Source organism: Podarcis cretensis, assembly GCF_951804945.1.
Source record: "Podarcis cretensis genome assembly, chromosome: 1".
NCBI classification, from domain to species: Eukaryota; Metazoa; Chordata; class Lepidosauria; order Squamata; family Lacertidae; genus Podarcis; species Podarcis cretensis.
Window position 1 is genome coordinate 9,258,725 of NC_137170.1, and position 17,898 is coordinate 9,276,622.

Consider the following 17,898-nt stretch of genomic DNA (forward strand, 5'->3'; position numbering starts at 1 on the left):
TAAAACCTCTCATCCTCTTGGGGTCTTTGTGGGCAACCTGATTGCAAGATAATTCCATCGTACGACGGTTATACAGACTGCTATGTGGTACATAATTGGACTGTTAAGACAAATGGAAAGACCCAACCAATCTCCCCAAAACCTCTTTGCATTAATTCTGCTGCCATCGTGGTGCCTTTAATGTCTTCCCTCATTACTTTCTCTTCAAGAAAGAACCAAAAAACACCTTATGTATATGTAATTATTTGGATGGGTGGGAGGGGGGTTGTTCCTTCATTTTAACACCAAGGTATTTTGCTAAGCTCAGAGATGAGAAATGTAGTCTACATATACAACCCGTTGCTGGGGGAAATTTCTGGATGCCGTAGGAAGACAATTAAGGTGACCTCTTGCCTTTGTGTCTAGGCGCTGAGAAACATATGGTGATACAGTGGTACCTCGGGTTACAGACGCTTCAGGTTATAAACTCCGCTAACCCAGAAATAGTACCTCAGGTTAACAACTTTGCTTCAGGATGAGAACAGAAATTGTGCGGCAGCGGCAGCGGGAGGCCCCATTAGCTAAAGTGGGACCTCAGGTTAAGAACAGATTCAGGTTAAGAACGGACCTCCAGATCAAATTAAGTTCTTAACCCGAGGTACCACTGTACACTGAAACAGAAGGGTCTGGTGACTTCTGTTTCAGTGTATCTGAAGAAGTGTGCATGCACACGAAAGCTCATACCAATAACAAACTTAGTTGGTCTCTAAGGTGCTACTGGAAGGATTTTTTTTATTTTATTTCGACCCCTGGATGGTTAAGTCCTGTCAAAGGCGACTATGGAGTTGTGGCACTCATCTCGCTTTCAGGCCGAGGGAGCCAGCGTTTGTCTACAGACAGCTTTCTGGGTCATGTGGCCAGCAGGACTAAACCACTTCTGGCGCAAGGGAACAATTTGATGGAAATCAGAGTGCATGGAAACACAGTTTACCTTCCCGCCGGAGAGGTACCTATTTATCTACTTGCACTGGTGTGCTTTCAAACTGCTAGATTGGCAGGAGCTGGGACAGAGCAATGAGAGCTCACCCCATCGTCGAGATTTGAACCGCCGACCTTCCGATCAGCAGGCCCAAGAGGCTCGGGGGTTTAGACCACAGCGCCACCCGCATCCCTAATTTTGCCTAAACCCCCTTTAAAGCTGTCAAAGTGGGCAGCCACCACTCTGTCTGGTGGCGGGGAGTTCCACAGCCATGCCCTGTGTGACCTCCCTTGTCTTCCTCCACACTCCATTCACCTCCATTGAATGTCCTCTGTCCTGGAAGAGGAAGACAAATGGCTCTTTATCAGCTTTCTACATGCCATGAATAACTTTCCACACCTCTGGCATGTCTCCCCATATTCGCCTTTTGCTGTATCCTTTCCTCCATGGTCTAGTTTGGGGCATCAAAACTGGCTTTGGGAAGCCCCACCTTCTGAGTGGTGCAACATCCCAGTTAAAGGCTCTCTTCATGCAGCAATTTTCTCCTTCTAGGCAATGGGGTTTATAGATTGCATTTATATCACACATTTTTTCTCTCCAATGAGTTTTCCCTTCCTCATTTAATCCCCACAACAACCCTGCGAGGTGGGTTAGACTGAGAGGCAGGGACTGGCCCAAGCTCACCTAGTGAGCTTCATGGCTGAGTGGGGATTTGAACCCTGGTCTCGCAGGTCCTTTTCCAATACAGTGGTGCCTCGCAAGACGAAATTAATCCGTTCCGCGAGTCTCTTCGTCTTGCGTTTTTTTTGTCTTGCGAAGCACGGCTATTAGCGGCTTAGCGCTATTAGCGGTTTAGCGGCTATTAGCGGCTTAGAAAAAGAGGGGGAAAAGGGAAAAAACTCGCAAGAACTCGCAAGACGTTTCATCTTGCGAAGCAAGCCCATAGGGAAATTCATCTTGCGAAGCACCTCAAAAGACGGAAAACTCTTTTGTCTAGCGAGTTTTTCGTCTTGCGGGGCACAACTGTACTCTATAACCACCACATTGGCTATTTAGGGCTCTGAGAACTTGACTTGTGGAAGCTCTGCGGAGGGTTCTGGATGCTCAGAGGAGTCGGCTGTCCCTTCAGAAGTGCATCTTTTCTTTTCAAGATAATCTTTATTGGTTTTTCAGTTACATACTCCACATTCACATACTGTATTACGTTTTACATTTATGTTTGCTCCTAGGAGCTGACTTCCCTCCTTCCTCCTTCTGGCTTTTTTTATATCGCCTCTAAATTTTTTGCATTGTCTTTATCCATTTGGTTTTTCTTCTTCCACATTTGCCCATAAAATGTCTACAAACAAATAAATCCTTCTATATATACTGTACAATTCTTGTTGTCTATGTTCATTTACAACTGCTATTAGTTACATTGGTCACATTGTACATTTTACTGCAGGACTTGACATCTTTCCACAGGGCCTGCAAGACGGAGCTGTTCTGCCGGGCCTTTGGTTGGGGTTGTCTGACTCCCTCTCCCCTTTCATAAGAACTTGCATGAAAGTGGCCTCCCAATTTTTCTCACAGGCGCATATAAGTTCAGCACAAACAGTTGGGCCTGGTGAGCATTTAAGGACCCCAACCCTAATCTGCGGGTTGCCATCTGATTGGATTTTATTCTGATCCTGATCTGATTTGAGGATGTATTTTAATTGATTGTCTGATTTTATGTTAATGTGTTATACATTTGATGTTAGCCGCTCTGAGCCCGGCTTCGGCTGGGGAGGGCGGGATATAAATAAAAATTGTTGTTGTTGTTTTTATCATCCAGTAAATTTCTTTGTATTTTACATTATGAGGTTTGTTTCAGTTCTACTGATTTCACTATTTCACCTTATCTTTCCTATGTACGACATAAATTTTTCCCATCGCCCTGTTGTCGAATTTCCCCCATTAATTTAGCTATTTCTGCATATTCCATTACCTTCTGCTGCCATTCTTTTACTGTTGGCAACTGCTGGTTTGGAATCAGAAGTGCATCTTTGACATTCCAGGGGCTAGTTTCAGGATCTGGTGTTGCTGCTTCCTTGCTCTAAAAGCAAAACATTTTGGATGTAAGAATGAAGTGGGTGTCCTGATCTGCTGGGGCTCGTGACTTTTAGAGGAACTGGTTGCAGACTTACTTAGGGAAGGTTCTACACTTAAGCAGGAAGAACCAGGAAGAACAAATATAAGATGGGGGACTCCTGGCTTGCCAGTAGTACCTGTGAAAAGGATCCAGGGGTCTTAGTAGATCACAAGCTTAACGTGAGTCAACTGTGTGATGCAGCAGCAAAAAAGCTAATACTATTCTACGCTGCATCAATGGAAGTATAGTGTCCAGATTAAGGGAAGTAATAGTGCTGCTCTATTCTGCCTCGGTTAGACCACACCTGGAATACTGTGTCCAGTTCAGGGCACCACAAGTTAAGAAGGATATTGACAAGCTGGAATGTGTGCAGAGGCGGGCGACCAAGATGATCAAGGGTCTGGTAATCAAGCCTTATGAGGAATGGTTGAAGGAGCTGGGCATGCTTAGCCTAGAAAAGAGAAGACCGAGAGGAGATATGATAAAAGGTAAAGGTACCCCTGCCCGTACGGGCCAGTCTTGACAGACTCTAGGGTTGTGCACTCATCTCACTCTAGAGGCCGGGAGCCAGCGCTGTCCGCAGACACTTCCGGGTCACGTGGCCAGCGTGACGAAGCTGCTCTGGCGAGCTGGCACCAGCGCAGCACACGGAAACGCCGTTTACCTTCCCGCTATAAAGCGGTACCTATTTATCTACTTGCACTTAGGGGTGCTTTCGAACTGGTGGGCAGGAGCTGGGACCGAAAGATGGGAGCTCACCCCGCCGCGGGGATTCGAACCGCCGACCATACGATCGGCAAGCCCTAGGCGCTGAGGTTTTACCCACAGCGCCACCCGTGTCCCTAGGAGATATGATAGCCATCTTCAAATATCTGAATTGCTGCCACATGGAGCATGGAGCAAGCTTGTTTTCTCCTCCTCTGGAGGGTGGGACCCGAACCAATGGATTCAGGTTACAAGAAAGGAGATTCCAACTAAACATCAGGAAGAACTTTCTGACAGCAAGACCTGTGGTGGTGAGTTCTCCTTCCTTGGAGGTTTTGCAAGATCTGTCATGCAAGACCTGGCCGAGATTTCTGCATTGCAGGGGTTCAACTAGATGACCCTCGGGATCACTTCCAACTCTACTTTCTATGATTCTGTGGCATCAGGTCAAGCCAGGCTCAAGAGAGCGTAGGAGCTGGACTTGGCAAGGTGTGTCCAGAGTCAGGCAGGCCTTTTCAGGACCACGGAGAGCTCCCAGTAAGCTGAGTTAGCCGTAGACAACCCTTTGTGGTAGAGAAACAGATATCTTTTTTTAAAAAAATAATAATATTTATTAAGAGTTTAAAGATTACAAAAAGAAAGAAAAAGAATTAAACATGACAATATAATAAAATACAAAAAACAAAAACAAAAACACTACATGAAACATTGAATTAACAAAACAAAACAAAAACAATTAAAAACACTTCCAATATTTTCAATCTTAACTTTCATTCACTTGTTTCATTGACTTCCTCACGCCTCCCTTTTTGTATTCCACTTCAATTAACTGTTTCAGCAATTCCTTTCCATCTTCCTCTGTTTTCTGTCCTGTAATTAATCTTAACATATTCTAACCTTATTTTTTCCCTTTAATACATTAACAATCTAACTGTACCTAGTTCCTTATAACATTTCTGCCAAAGCCATATAACTTCACTCCACCATTTTTCTATAGCTCATTAATTTCACCATATTTCTGTAAATAATCTTTAAATTTTTTTCCAATCTTCTTCCACCAACTCTTCTCCCTGGTCTCGGATTCTGCCAGTCATTTCCGCCAATTCCATATAGTCCATCAACTTCATCTGCCATTCTTCCCGGGTGGGTAGAGAAACAGATATCTTGCCTCTGTTCTGTAACCCTTTGCTTCTGTGAGGTAACAGATCATCCTTAAGAGTCTGAGGAAGGCAGGTCTACATCCTCAGAATGGGAAGGCCCAGGAGGAGCAGCTGAAGGTGCTACCCCAAATGAAACACCCTCTTTCTCTTCTTCATCTTGGTCTTCAGGACAGATGGGTTGGGCTTGGCATCATAAGTGGCTCTCTCCCATTCTAAAAAGACATTTGCATCAGCTCTCAGAAGTTTGGTGATGTTTTGGGAATTAACAATGTGCCTCTGTGTGTGAGAGGAAACGGCAGTGGTTCTGCAGAAGTGTTGAGACTGGAATCCTTAAATAGTTTAATACCTATCAAAAAGATAAACACAACTGCAAAGGTTCATTCCCTTTGAGCTTTGGGTGAAGCTGGAGGCATGGAAGATTAATGGAATTTCCAGATCCTTTTGCATCTCAGTGCAAGTCCAAAAATAGTTCCGCTGCATTACTCAAGGGAAGACTGGAAGCTGCACAAAGACTCCTGGAGCTCACGGTTATGCAATGGCAACCATCTCCTCTGAAAGTCAGCTAAATGTGGTAGCTAGAATGTATAATACAGCTGCAGTCTCAACCCGTTACCTGGGAGTAAGCCTGGTTGAATTCAATAGTACTTATGGTCTTAGTCTCCCTTCACTACTGGCTTCTTCCAGTTGTCTGTGAGAACAGTATGCTGCTCTAGATGCCTTTGTTGTGTACTTGAAGTTGTTGCTGTTCTGGGAAGTGTAGGTGTTTAAAGTTGGGTGGATGTTGAGCCTCAGTGTCCCTTGCTGTGAAATGGGCATTTTTTGGTGCCCGGAAAATGTTCTCAAGTTTTCCAAATGTGCCCTCAAGCCTCGGGTGTGTGTGTGTGTCAGACTCCCCTGGTTTAATTAATACCAGTGTCCCAAACACAGAATTATAGAATTGTAGTTAGGGCCATGAGAGTCATCTAGTCCAACCCCTTGCAATGTAAGCTCGAACCCACAACCATGAGATTAAGAGTCCCATGCTCTTGCCAGCTGAGCTATCCATGGAAGGGTAGCTGCACTGAAGCAACACGGTCATGAATGGGGTTTCACAAACTAAGCTGAACCACGGATTGAATCCATACAGGAGGAGCTGGTCCTTTAAGATATCCAAGGCTCAGGCATTTATCATCACTCACCATCATTACTTTTAATTTGTATACCGTCTTTCTATTTTACAATACAGTCATATCTCGGGTTACAGAAGCTTTGGGTTGCGCACCGTGCCAAACCCGGAAGTACCAGCAGAATAGTGACCCGCATGTGCGCAGACGCAACACTATGGGTTGCGAATGTGCCTCCCGCATGGATCACATTTGCAACCCAAGTGTCCACTGTACTCAAGGCGGTTTACAAGCTGCAGAAACAAGGAATGTACATCTTATAACCATCAATGTAATACAAAAATGTGATAATAAAACATAACTTTAAAATATGCCACCTACATCAAAAATGTAACATTCAACCATCATTAGAACAGTATAGAATAATAATACCAGCATTTAAAATTAAACAGAAATTCACTCTTAACAATCACAATAAATAATATCTAAACTACAATCAATAAAACGATGGCAAGCCACAGTGCATAAAATAATGCAATACAAATTGAGAAGCAGAGACCGGAGGGTAGGAAAAGGCAGGAGGAATAAGGCCTTGCCTGACGCAGACTCTCCCCTCACAGACATTAAAGGTTGAAACTAGCACTTTGAACAACAGATTGCTGTTTCCTTGCAGTCTTGTGCGATGCTTTGACATGCAGTTTGTCACACCCTGGTGGTCTCTCGGGGTGTTGGGTGTGTGTGCAAGTTCCCTTTGAATGCAGAGAAGCTGCACTTTGCACATAAGAAAGGCCTGTGTGTGAACAGTCCCCTAAGTCTTACTTTTTTAAAAAAAGAAAACCCCTTTAATTTTTATAACATTTTGACATTTTCAACATTTCAGCACGTGATGTAAATCTTATCTTAAACCTAGTGAAAGGCAAAGAATTTCCTGACATCTGAAGGTGGGACTTCATTTGTGGGGTAACATACCCTCCAACTTACTTTATTAAAAGTGGATTAAAGCACTTAATCACTACTTTTTTAATGAACTTTTTTCCAGTTTGATGGGGGAAACGCATCAAAAAGAGTGGAGCAAATGAATGATTAATGCAGAGGCGCTGAGTTGCACGCAACATTGGTGGGGCCGTGTCGCACATGCATGACGTCACATGTGCTCGACCTTCAGCACTCTGGCGCAAAGAAGATTCCACCTAAACATTAGGAAGAACTTCCTGACAGTAAGAGCTGTTCGACAGTGGAATTTGCTGCCAAGGAGTGTGGTGGAGTCTCCTACTTTGGAGGTCTTTAAGCAGAGGCTTGGCAACCATATGTCAGGAGTGCTCTGGTGGTGTTTCCTGCTTGGCAGGGGGTTGGACTCGATGGCCCTTGTGGTCTCTTCCAACTCTATGATTCTATGAACCCTGCTGATGAGCCCAGTGCAATTTCCTGGGCTCTCTGGGCTCATCAAAGGGTCGTACAAGAGCATTGGATCTTCAGAGTGCTGGCCTCCTCCACCCTCTCAAAATTGATGGGGGCCCGGCCCCTTGCCCAGAGATTTTGAGGGGGCCAAAGACACCTCAGTCCCTTGGGGTTGGCGCACCTGGATTAATGCAAAGACATGTAAACACCCCACACCAAGCAAATCGGGATGGATTTTTTTTGTCCTATAACCTCGCTGCAAGTAAATTGGAACAAATGCTCAATAAAAAAGACCATGCATAGTTCAATATCTGCATAACCTTTGTGCCAGCACATCATGATGAATGCTGAACAAACAGGATGCAAGAGCCCGTAGTTGTTGGGGCAAGACCACCACATGTGCGGTAACAGTCCCAGGTTCTCTGAAGCCACGATTCATAATTTTAAGAGTACTGTAAATGGGTATATGCTGGAAAAATCTGTTGCTCCGGGACAGAATCTGTAATACAGGCTGCACAGTAGTTCTTCTGCACAGTGGATGCCAGCACCAAGACAGACACACACAACCTGAATGTTGTTATTCAACACTTACTTGCTTATTCTATTTTTTTGTTTGGGGAGTCGGGGAGAGAGACAGTCTTCTGCAATAACACTATAATGGAGCCGCTCGAGACAAAAAAACCTGTCCAATTCTTTCCAAGACAATCTTCTAGACTCATCAGCATAGACAATCACCCCTTTCATTTGTGCCATAATAGGAAGATTTTAAGCAATACCTTTTGATTGGAGTTGGACTTGGAGAGGCTAAAGAGGTGGTGGGAGGGAACCCCACCATGACTTAGCTGGGGGGCTTATTTGAAATGCAACAAGGCTGCGAAATGGACAGTGCAATTTCCCATGTGGGGGCTGTTGGGGAAAAGAATGAGGCACTTGTCCCAGTTTTCTTAATTGTCTCTGATTGCTGTTTGTGTAGCCCTTTCACTTTTCAGGCCTGAAAATCACCTTCGAGGGTTCCTCTGGTTTCCTTCCCGCAACCCATATGTGCTATTTTGTGTGTGTGTGTGTTGTGCGCAGATATATATAAATCAACCAAGGGCTTACAAAACAGCAAATCATTTGACCATTACAACAGCGGGGGGCTTTGTGTCTGATTTTAGCCTTTAAAATTTGTTTTATCCAATTGACCTTACAGGGATATTTAAGGGACAGCTGGCAAGAGAGAATGTATTAAGTGGCGCAGGGAACATGTTCATGATTAAGGTGATATTCTTAACCTGGCACTTATTATGCTTCGCCCTGTTTGTTTCTCACCAATAACTCCCCCCTGCCCTGCCCCCCCCAAAAGAGAGGTGCTAATTTCCAGTAATAGAAGAGCCTGATGAATCTTTCCAAGGCTCTTTTAGTCACATTGACTGAGACCCTTGATATGCTCGTAGCAGGACCATACCACACTAAGTGGGTTGGGAAAAAGCCTGAGGCTGTGTTGTTGCTTTTTGCTCTGGGGAAGAGATGTGGGGTCACCATCCCAAATCCAATCCCAGCAAACCTATTCCCAAAGTTTTATTTCTGCAGAAAGGGGCAGTTATTTTCAAGCTCTGGAGGCAAAAACAACCATCCTGTGTGGGTTATGAAAGGTTAGCAAAATCTGCCCCTCCCAGAATCATGGGGTCCGTGTAGATATTAGGATGTTTCGGGGGCAGGGTTCTCACCTGAGCAATTAAAATAAAAACAAAAATATGCAAAACATTTCCCAAGCCTGCAGATACATCCCTCTTGTCAGTGGGTGGGGTGCTGCTGCTGTTTGGGCTGCTTAAGTCCGGGTGGCGCTATGTAATATTTATATGCCACCCTTCAAACGCCTTATCAGAGTGGCTTACAATTTAACACCCCCCCCAAAAAAAAATACCTAAAATTGCGCTGACATCTTTAAATGTATGCAAGCATCTTGAATATAATATTAGACTAATCTGAATAAAATGGATGGGGGGGGGGAGTAAAAATTATGGGAAAATAAAAATATAAAAAAGTATTGCCAGGTGCTGGAAAGACATCCGAGTGAGTGCCAGGTGAAACTCTCTAGGGAGAGCATTCAAAAAATGGGGGTGCCACTGAGAGCCACCCACCACACGCAGATGGCAATGGAACCCAAAGAAGGAGCTTTGGTTGTAATCTCAAAGTATAGGCTGGCACATTTGGAGGCAGGTGATTTCTTGGATAAATTGCTACATTTTTATTAAAATAACAAAAGTGTACATTTTCCAATACAGTGGTGCCTCGCAAGACGAAATTAATTCGTTCTGCGAGTTTTTCCGTCTTGCGATTTTTTCGTCTTGCGAAGCACGGATTCTCATAGGAATGCATTGAAAATCAATTAATGCGTTCCTATGGTCCAAAAAAGTCCAAACAAAGCCAAATTTGGTACAAAAAGAGTTTATTAAGTGCTCTTTAAAGTCACACATACTGTAAAGAGCATTTCAAAAACTGAAGGAACAATAATTTAAGTTTCTAAACATGACAGAAAAGCATTTAAAAATCACCAAAGTTTACAGTACTGTACATACATTTTCTAAGACTCTGGGGGACAACTCAAAGAAGCTTCCTCTTCCACTCTTTGCTTCTTGCTGAAGAACCTGTCCATGGTCTGCTGCTTCATCTGCCTTTTCAGCACCTCCCTGAAAGACGACATGACCCTCGTATCAAAAGTGTTCGCAAGGTCACGTGTCAGGTCCTTGTTAGGGTGGTGCCGCTGTGCAAAAGCCTGCACATCTTTCCACTTCTGGCAAATGTCCCTCAGTTCTTTAGAGGACAGCCGTTCCTCAGTTGCTTCCTCCTCTTCCAGTGAGGCCTGCTCCTGCGCAGCCTCTGCCTGCAGTTCGACCAGCTCTTGGGTGGTCAGCTCGTGGTCGTGCTCCTCCACCAGCTCGCTGACGTCCTCCTCTGTGACCTCCAGGCCCATGGTCCTCCCCAAGGAAACAATGTCCTGCACCACTGTTGACTCTGGTGCATCAGAGTCACTTGGTGCCACATAGTCCAGCCACAGGCTGCGCCAAGCGCAATTCAAGCCCTCCGTCGTCACAACCTCCAGGAACTCCGCTGCAAAGTCTTCAGCCGCAAGAACATCAGAACTGGCAGCCTCTCCATGCCTGGCCACGCTGTGGATTCCAGATCTCGTCTTGAACCGGTCAAACCAGCCTCTGCTTGCCTTGAAGACTTCTGGCTCGCCTGAGGTTCCTGGCTGTTGGCGGACAAGGTCTGCGTGCAAGGCCTTGGCCTTCTCACAAATGACGGCCTCAGTCACTGTGTCCCCTGCACGCTGCTTCTCTTCTAACCAGATGAGCAGCAACTTCTCCACCTCCTCCAGAACAGCTGGGCGGTTCTTCACGATCCTGGTGACTCCCTTGGCTACATCAGTCGCAAGGATCTTCTCCCTCATCTTCAGGATGGTCCCGATGGTCGATGGATTCCTCCCGTACTCCCTGGCGAGGTCTGTCACACGCATTCCACCGTCGTGCTTCCGGATGATCTCCTTCTTCATTTCCAGCGTAACCTTCTCCTTCTTCCTCTCGCCGGCCTCTGCAGCAGCAGTCTTCTTGGGCCCCATGGCAGCACAGCTCCTACCTTCGCAAACCCAAACAAAAAAAATCAGTGCTTCACATCCAAAAAATTCAAAAGCACCAAACCTCCTAGAAAACACACAAGCTTCCAGATTCTTGCAAACCCCTTCTCAACTATTCCCCCAGCCACCTACCACACAGAAATCCAAACCCAGAAATCTTTTTTTTTAACAACAGCAGAGTGCCCCAATGGTCACAAAAAATCATAAAAATGCAGAAAAAACACACACAAGCTTCCAGATTCTTGCAAACCCCTCCCCAACACCAAGTCCTTGAATTCCAAACACCCCAACCCAAAATCCAAAACCCCCCAAAAAAGTTTTAAAAGTTTAACTTACCAAATGGCTGCAAAAGAAGCTTTGGAAAAGCTTCAAAAATCACCAAAGTCTTCAAAAACCTCAAAGAAGGCTACCACACCGCGTGCTATGAGTTGCTCCGCGAAGTCAAGTCGCAACTGCACCTCTTCAAGCAATGCACCCTGGGTATTAACGGTTTTAAGAAAAAGGAAACAGAAATAATAAATAATGAATATAAAATCCTATCCAAAATGTATAAGATATTGTTGGAATGGCATACAAAGGATGAAGAAGTTAAATCAGTCATGATAAAATGGGCCAGAGATATTGGTCATAATATACAATTTAACGAATGGATGAAATTATGGAATGAAGGTATTAAATTTACTGCATGTACTATATTAAAGGAAAATGTTATGAAAATGATATACAGATGGTATATTACACTAGTAAAACTTGCAAAAATGTACAAAACATGTAAGAAGTGTTGGAAATGTAAAGAAAAAGATGGTACATTTTATCATATGTGGTGGGAATGTAAGAAAGTGAAAAGCTTCTGGGAGTTGATATATGAGTTGAAAAAAATGTTGAAATATACATTTGTTAAGAAACCAGAGGCTTTTCTTTTAGGAATTGTCGGTAATGAAATAAATAGAAAGGACCACAAACTTTTCCAATATGCAGTAACAGCGGCAAGAATATTACTGGCCCAGAAATGGAAACAAGAACAAATACCAACGTTGGAGGAGTGGAGAATGAAGCTGATGGACTATGCAGAACTTGATAAACTGACTGGGAAGATCAGATATCTACGAGATCAAAAATTCATCGAGGACTGGGGAAAATTAGTTGAATACTGGGAATGTATAAGTGATAATGGAATAACGCTAGTGGCATTCAGAGAAGCTCTGTAACAGTACAAGAAATATTGTAATAAAGGCAAAATAGAAGTGGGGGGTAGGCATAAAGGCAATAGCAAAATTTGGAAATGTGAATTAAAGAAGTCAGAATTTGGATGATTGACAGAGAAGCCGAAGGAAGTCAAAAATGGAAAAATTAATAGAAATTGTAATGTGGTATGAATGTATGGAAAATTAATAAAATATAATTTAAAAAAAGAAAAGAAAAAGGAAACAAACTTGCAAGACGTTTTCGTCTTGCGAAGCAAGTCCATAGGGAAATTCGTCTTGCGAAGCAACTCAAAAAACGAAAAACTCTTTCGTCTTGCGAGTTTTTTGTCTTACGAGGCATTCGTCTTGCGAGGTACCACTGTATATCTGTGCATTTTGCATATAAAAACACTATTGTACAGTAATCATCCCTCCCCCACAACACAAAATAATAATAATAATAATTTATTATTTGTACCCCGCCCATCTGGCTGGGTCTCCCCAGCCACTCTGGGCGGCTTCCATAAAAACCAAAAATACACTACAATAGCTTACAAACTTTGTATTATTTTCACCAATTATAAAAAGTAGGTCCCGCTCAACAGTCCAGCTCAAGTTTTGCAAACGTTTTGGAAAAGAAAGGGAGGAAAGGGCACACACTCACACCCATAAGCTGTTCCTAAATCACAGCTAGTCAGCCCTGCAACAGTTTGTGTCAGGCTTGTAGTCAGAAGGCAACAAAGAGCATACATCAATTCAAAGCTTTTACAGGCACGTTACAAAACAGATTTTGGCCAAATTTGGTTGGCTTAATGCTAACAACAACAAAAATCTTAATACTAGATTCCACGCCTGGTACAATAGCATGATATTTGGTAACCTTTTCTGTACCCCCAATCAATCCTTCAAAGATGTTGGGGAGGTTTGTTGTTTTTTGCAGTTTACAGGGAGGTTAGGCAACGTGGGCTGTTTACTGAGCAGGTGATGTTGCCTTGAGCAAATGTTAATCCACACTTGCATTCACATCTTTATTGCAAAAAGGCTGGTTGGGGGTGTTTGTTCAAAAGCTCCAAATTGCTCTTCAGTTGCAGAACCTGATTTTGCCAGTGACAGAATCCCACCCACAAAATAGCAACAGTCTGGAAGCCCCAACAGCTGCATGTTTTTCATCCTTATTTTCCTAATAACTAGTTTTAAGGGGCTAAGACAAAAGGCCACGCGGAAAGGATGTGTTGGGAAGGGACTTGGGAGAAAGAGGTTGTCTAAACACTGTCTAACAACAAGAATATGTGTGAGTGCACTAATGAGAATTGTATTAGTATAAGACGTTTAATGAAAACCGGTCCCAACCCTGACAACGAAAGGAAACTCAGGCATCCTTGCTACGAAAGGACAAAGCTGGCCATGAAGTTGCAGCATTTGGCCTCAAGAGGGCACTGCAAGGCAGTTCAAGCCAAACCTTTGATGGGCAACCACCACTGCAAAAAGAATGAACAATGGAGCGAATCTTCTACAATAGTCATTATTTTTAAAAATAAAATAAAATCCCATAGCAACAGGCTCTTCCCTTCAGCTTTTCTGTGCCGTCTTGATTAGAAACAGCTGCATTTCCTTTTAATTAAACAACAAACAAACCTTGGAAGAACACATGGGAAGATTAACCTGGTCAGGTTTTAATACCCCTTAAGATTCCTCCAGTGTCAAACTCTGTCTTTGGAGGTTTGTTCCGCAGTATATTACATGTTGCTAGCAGACACGGGGTACAGCAGGAATAAGTGAAGGTGGGGTGGGAGAAGGCTGGTAAATTTGTTCTGGTGTTATTATCATTTACAGTGGTACCTCGGGTTAAGAACTTACCGTAATTCGTTCTGGAGGTCCGTTCTTAACCTGAAACTGTTCTTAACCTGAGGTACCACTTTAGCTAATGGGGCCTCCCGCTGCCGCACAATTTCTGTTCTCATCCTGAAGCAAAGTTCTTAACCCGAGGTACTATTTCTGTGTTAGCGGAGTCTATAACCTGAAGCGTCTGTAACCTGAAGCATCTCTATTAAATTTGTATACCATCCGAAGAGCTCCGTGTTCTGTGGATTTGGAAAATAAATGGCAGTCTGCGATCAACAAATGCTTTCTGTATGTACATACAGATAAGCCTGCAACATATATGAGTTTAATTTGTGCGCATTAAGCTTTATGCACATGGCAAATAATAATAATTAATAATTAAATATAATACTAATAATGGGGGTGGAAAGGGGGCAGAAGACTAGGAAAAGCAACTTTGGCAATCCTGCTCACCGTTGAACCCAAAGGGTTTTGACTATCCGCGATTTGGACTTTAGATCCATTCTCTGGAATGTAACCGCAGCGTAAGTTGCGACTTTACCGTATTCCATAAATAATTCTGGGAGCTGTATCATAGAATTGTAGAGGTGGAAGGGATACAGTGGGTTATCTAACCAACCTCCTGCAATGCAGGAATCTCAACTGAAACACCCATTACAGATGGCAGTTCAAGCTCTGCTTCAAAACTTTCTGTGAAGGAGAACCCACCAACTCCCGAGGGAGTCTGAAAGTTATTCAGCTTGTTCTGTTACGGCTGCCACCCCATCTCCCTCCCTTTCTGCAGTCAGTTTCACTGTTAAAAATTGAGCTGAGCTGCCCAAGGCTGGGATTTGTAAAGATTGGCCTTCCCCGATAGCACTGTATGAAGGAACGAAGGAATAACAATAATAAACTTGAGTGTGCAGTGACATTGCACAATGACTCCCTGCTGTTTATCAAATGTGTTTCTTTAGCCTATGATTGCCCGGTTTTAGACGAAGGTTTGGATGTATCTCGAATCAGGTAAGCAACATCCCAAAAACCCATATACCTTTGGCGAAATGCTGTATAAAACGCCAGATGAAAAAGAATATCCACTTGCGCACTTATTATGCAAATTCAACTCAATCCAGGGAGGGAAGGCGGCTTCGACATTCAAAAACTAGACGAGGAGAGTACATGATTATACAGGCCTTGCTTGCGCCATTACTAAAATTAGATCATTTCTTTTGTTCTGCTGAACCTTCTGCTCTATTTGCAGGGAATCGTATTAGCAACGGAAACTGTGAGAATCTGTCCAAACATATTAAGTAAAGTTAGGGACTAAAATAATGAAGGCCTATTTAAAAGCTCATTTGAGTGTTTTAGTTATAGGAAGTTGTTTAAAACTAATCATAGCCCATAGTGAAAAAACAATAGATCGGCCCAATTAAAACTTGCTGTGAGTGGTCTTTGTTGCAGCATTTTAACTATTTATACATTTCGTGTACGAAACCTCACAGTATAATCCTCCTTGACCTGAAACAAGTAAATCAATGCTTCTGAAACTTCTGAGGACTTTGAAAATCAAAATCCTATACATCTTTCAGCCAGAAACGTTTACCTTTATAGTGCAGTCTTAAGCATGTCTACTCAGAAGTAATCCCATACTTCCCTGGGGGTATGTGTGTATAAGGATTCGAGCTTTAGAAGGTCTAGGAGTTCCCTGCCCTGAAAGAAGCACACTTCCATCAAATTCTGATATGGGTGTGTCTCCCCGCAACTGGAAAAAGCCATGGTTTATTCAGAGACACAATAGGTGGACAGTCTCTTAGGAGGGCTGGTAATTTTGCTGTCTCTCTTGCTTTGTCTCTGATGAGCTCATCCAGTGGAAGCTAATGCGGAGGACATAAATAGGGAATTCTCTGGGGCAGCCCCTAGGTTGTGGAACTCCCTCCCCAAAGAAGTGTGCCTGGCACCTTCGCTATACAGTTTTTGGCAAACGCTGCCATGCCACTAAGGCTGTGTGTGCACTGTACCTTCAAAGCACACCCAAAGCACATTTTTCTTCTAAATTAATTCTGGGCACTGTCGTTTTATTAAAGGTTACTGGGAACTGTAAGTCCAGGCCTTGTTTTCAGCCGGAACTCACCAGAACTCAGTTCCAGCAGCTCTCAGGTGGGCGCCATTGCTATTATAAGAGAACAAGGGAGGCGTTTATCATGAGTTCCAGCACCAGTCAAAAGGGTAGGGGTGAAAAGAGAGGGGGGGAAAGTGACTTTATTGGTAATTGCTAACATGCTGGCTCTTACAACTCATGGCTTTGGGACACAATCTTACTATAGAATCATAGAATTATTGAGTTGGAAGGGACCACATGTATCATCTAGTTCCACACCCTGCAATGCAAGAATCTCCCACCCAACATGAGATTTGAACCCAAGACCTTGAGATTAAGGGTCCCATGCTCTACTGACTGAGCTATTCCCCTTCTGTACCCTTGTAGTAGATTTCTCTGTCAACTTAAGGGAGACGTATCCTCTTACTCGCCTTTCCTCTAAACTACAGTGGTGCCCCGCAAGACGAACGCCTCGCAAGACGGAAAACCCGCTAGACGAAAGGATTTTCCGTTTTGGAGGTGCTTCGCAAAACGAATTTCCTATGGGCTTGCTTCGCAAGATGAAAATGTCTTGCGAGTTCCTGCGGGTTTTTTCCCCTTCCCCCCCTTTTGTCTAAGCCGCTTATCAGCTGATCCGCTAAGCCGCTTATCAGCTGATCCGCTAAGCCGCTTAACAGCTGATCCGCTAAGCCCCTAAGCCGCTAATAGCGCTAATCCGCTAATGGGCTTGCTTCGCAAAACGAAAAAACCGCAAGACGAAGAGACTCGCGGAACGGATTCTTTTCGTCTTGCGAGGCACCACTGTACAAAGCCCGAACCACACAACCTTTCCTAATAGGAGGGTTGCTCCATCCCCTTGATTATTTCGGTCACCCTGCTCCAAACCTTTTCCAACTCTTATGACAACTCCCACAATTCCTGACCATTCACCGTCCTGGCTGCCGTTGATGGCAACATCTGGAATGTCACTAGTTTCCCCGATCTCCCTTAAAGCCTAAAGGCATGGGTAGGCAAAGTAAGGCCTGGGGGCTGGATGCGGCCCAATCGCCTCCCAATCCAGCCCACAGATGGTCCGGGAATCAGCGTGTTTTTCCATGAGTAGAATGTGTGCTTTTATTTAAAATGCATCTCTGGGTTATTTGTGGGGCATAGGAATTTGTTCATTTTCTTTTCTTTTCAAAATATAGTCCGGCCCTCCACAAGGTCTGAGGGACAGTGGACCGGCCCCCTGCTGAAAAAGTTTGCTGACCCCTGCCTAAAGGCATCTAGCATTTCAGTACTGTATTGGGCATTTTAATTACTGTACGTCTCAAACCTTTCCTCATTTTGGTCTATTGTAAACTGGTTTTGAGGGCACTGTTGTTGTTTTAAACATCAAAGTGGAGTATAACTTCCTGAATTTGCTAAAGTTAATATTTAGGTAAATTTAATAATTTAATTTTTAACTATTAAGTATGGCGCATGGGACGCGGGTGGCGCATGGGACGCGGGTGGCGCTGTGGGTAAAACCTCAGCGCCTAGGACTTGCCGATCGCATGGTCGGTGGTTCGAATCCCCACGGCGGGGTGCGCTCCTGTCGTTCGGTCCCAGCGCCTGCCAACCTAGCAGTTCGAAAGCACCCCCGGGTGCAAGTAGATAAATAGGGACCGCTTACCAGCGGGAAGGTAAACGGCGTTCCGTGTGCTGCGCTGGCTCGCCAGATGCAGCTTGTCACGCTGGCCACGTGACCCGGAAGTGTCTGC

At 44.1% G+C, this 17,898-nt stretch overlaps 1 protein-coding gene and 1 long non-coding RNA gene across 2 annotated transcripts in view; both read right to left on the bottom strand.

Moving 5' to 3' along the window:
• LOC307208869 overlaps positions 1-17,898 on the bottom strand; it is a 288,717-nt gene that overhangs the window by 62,277 nt on the left and 208,542 nt on the right. The window lies entirely within an intron of this gene.
• On the bottom strand, positions 9,992-11,119 carry LOC307208254 (putative CENPB DNA-binding domain-containing protein 1). The gene is made up of 2 exons (XM_079962887.1): positions 10,556-11,119; positions 9,992-10,297 (listed from the first exon to the last, which is right to left on the bottom strand). The coding sequence occupies exons 1-2, from the start codon at positions 11,036-11,038 to the stop codon at positions 10,004-10,006; spliced, it is 777 nt and encodes a 258-aa protein (XP_079819013.1). The 5' UTR covers positions 11,039-11,119; the 3' UTR covers positions 9,992-10,003.

Coding starts and splice junctions, on each gene's coding strand:
- LOC307208254 (XM_079962887.1), bottom strand. CDS start 11,038: ATGGGGCCCAAGAAGACTGCTGCTGCAGAGGCCGGCGAGAGGAAGAAG. Junction 10,298..10,555: donor GAGAGGCTGCCAGTTCTGAT/GTTCTTGCGGCT, acceptor CTGCAGGCAGAG/GCTGCGCAGGAGCAGGCCTC.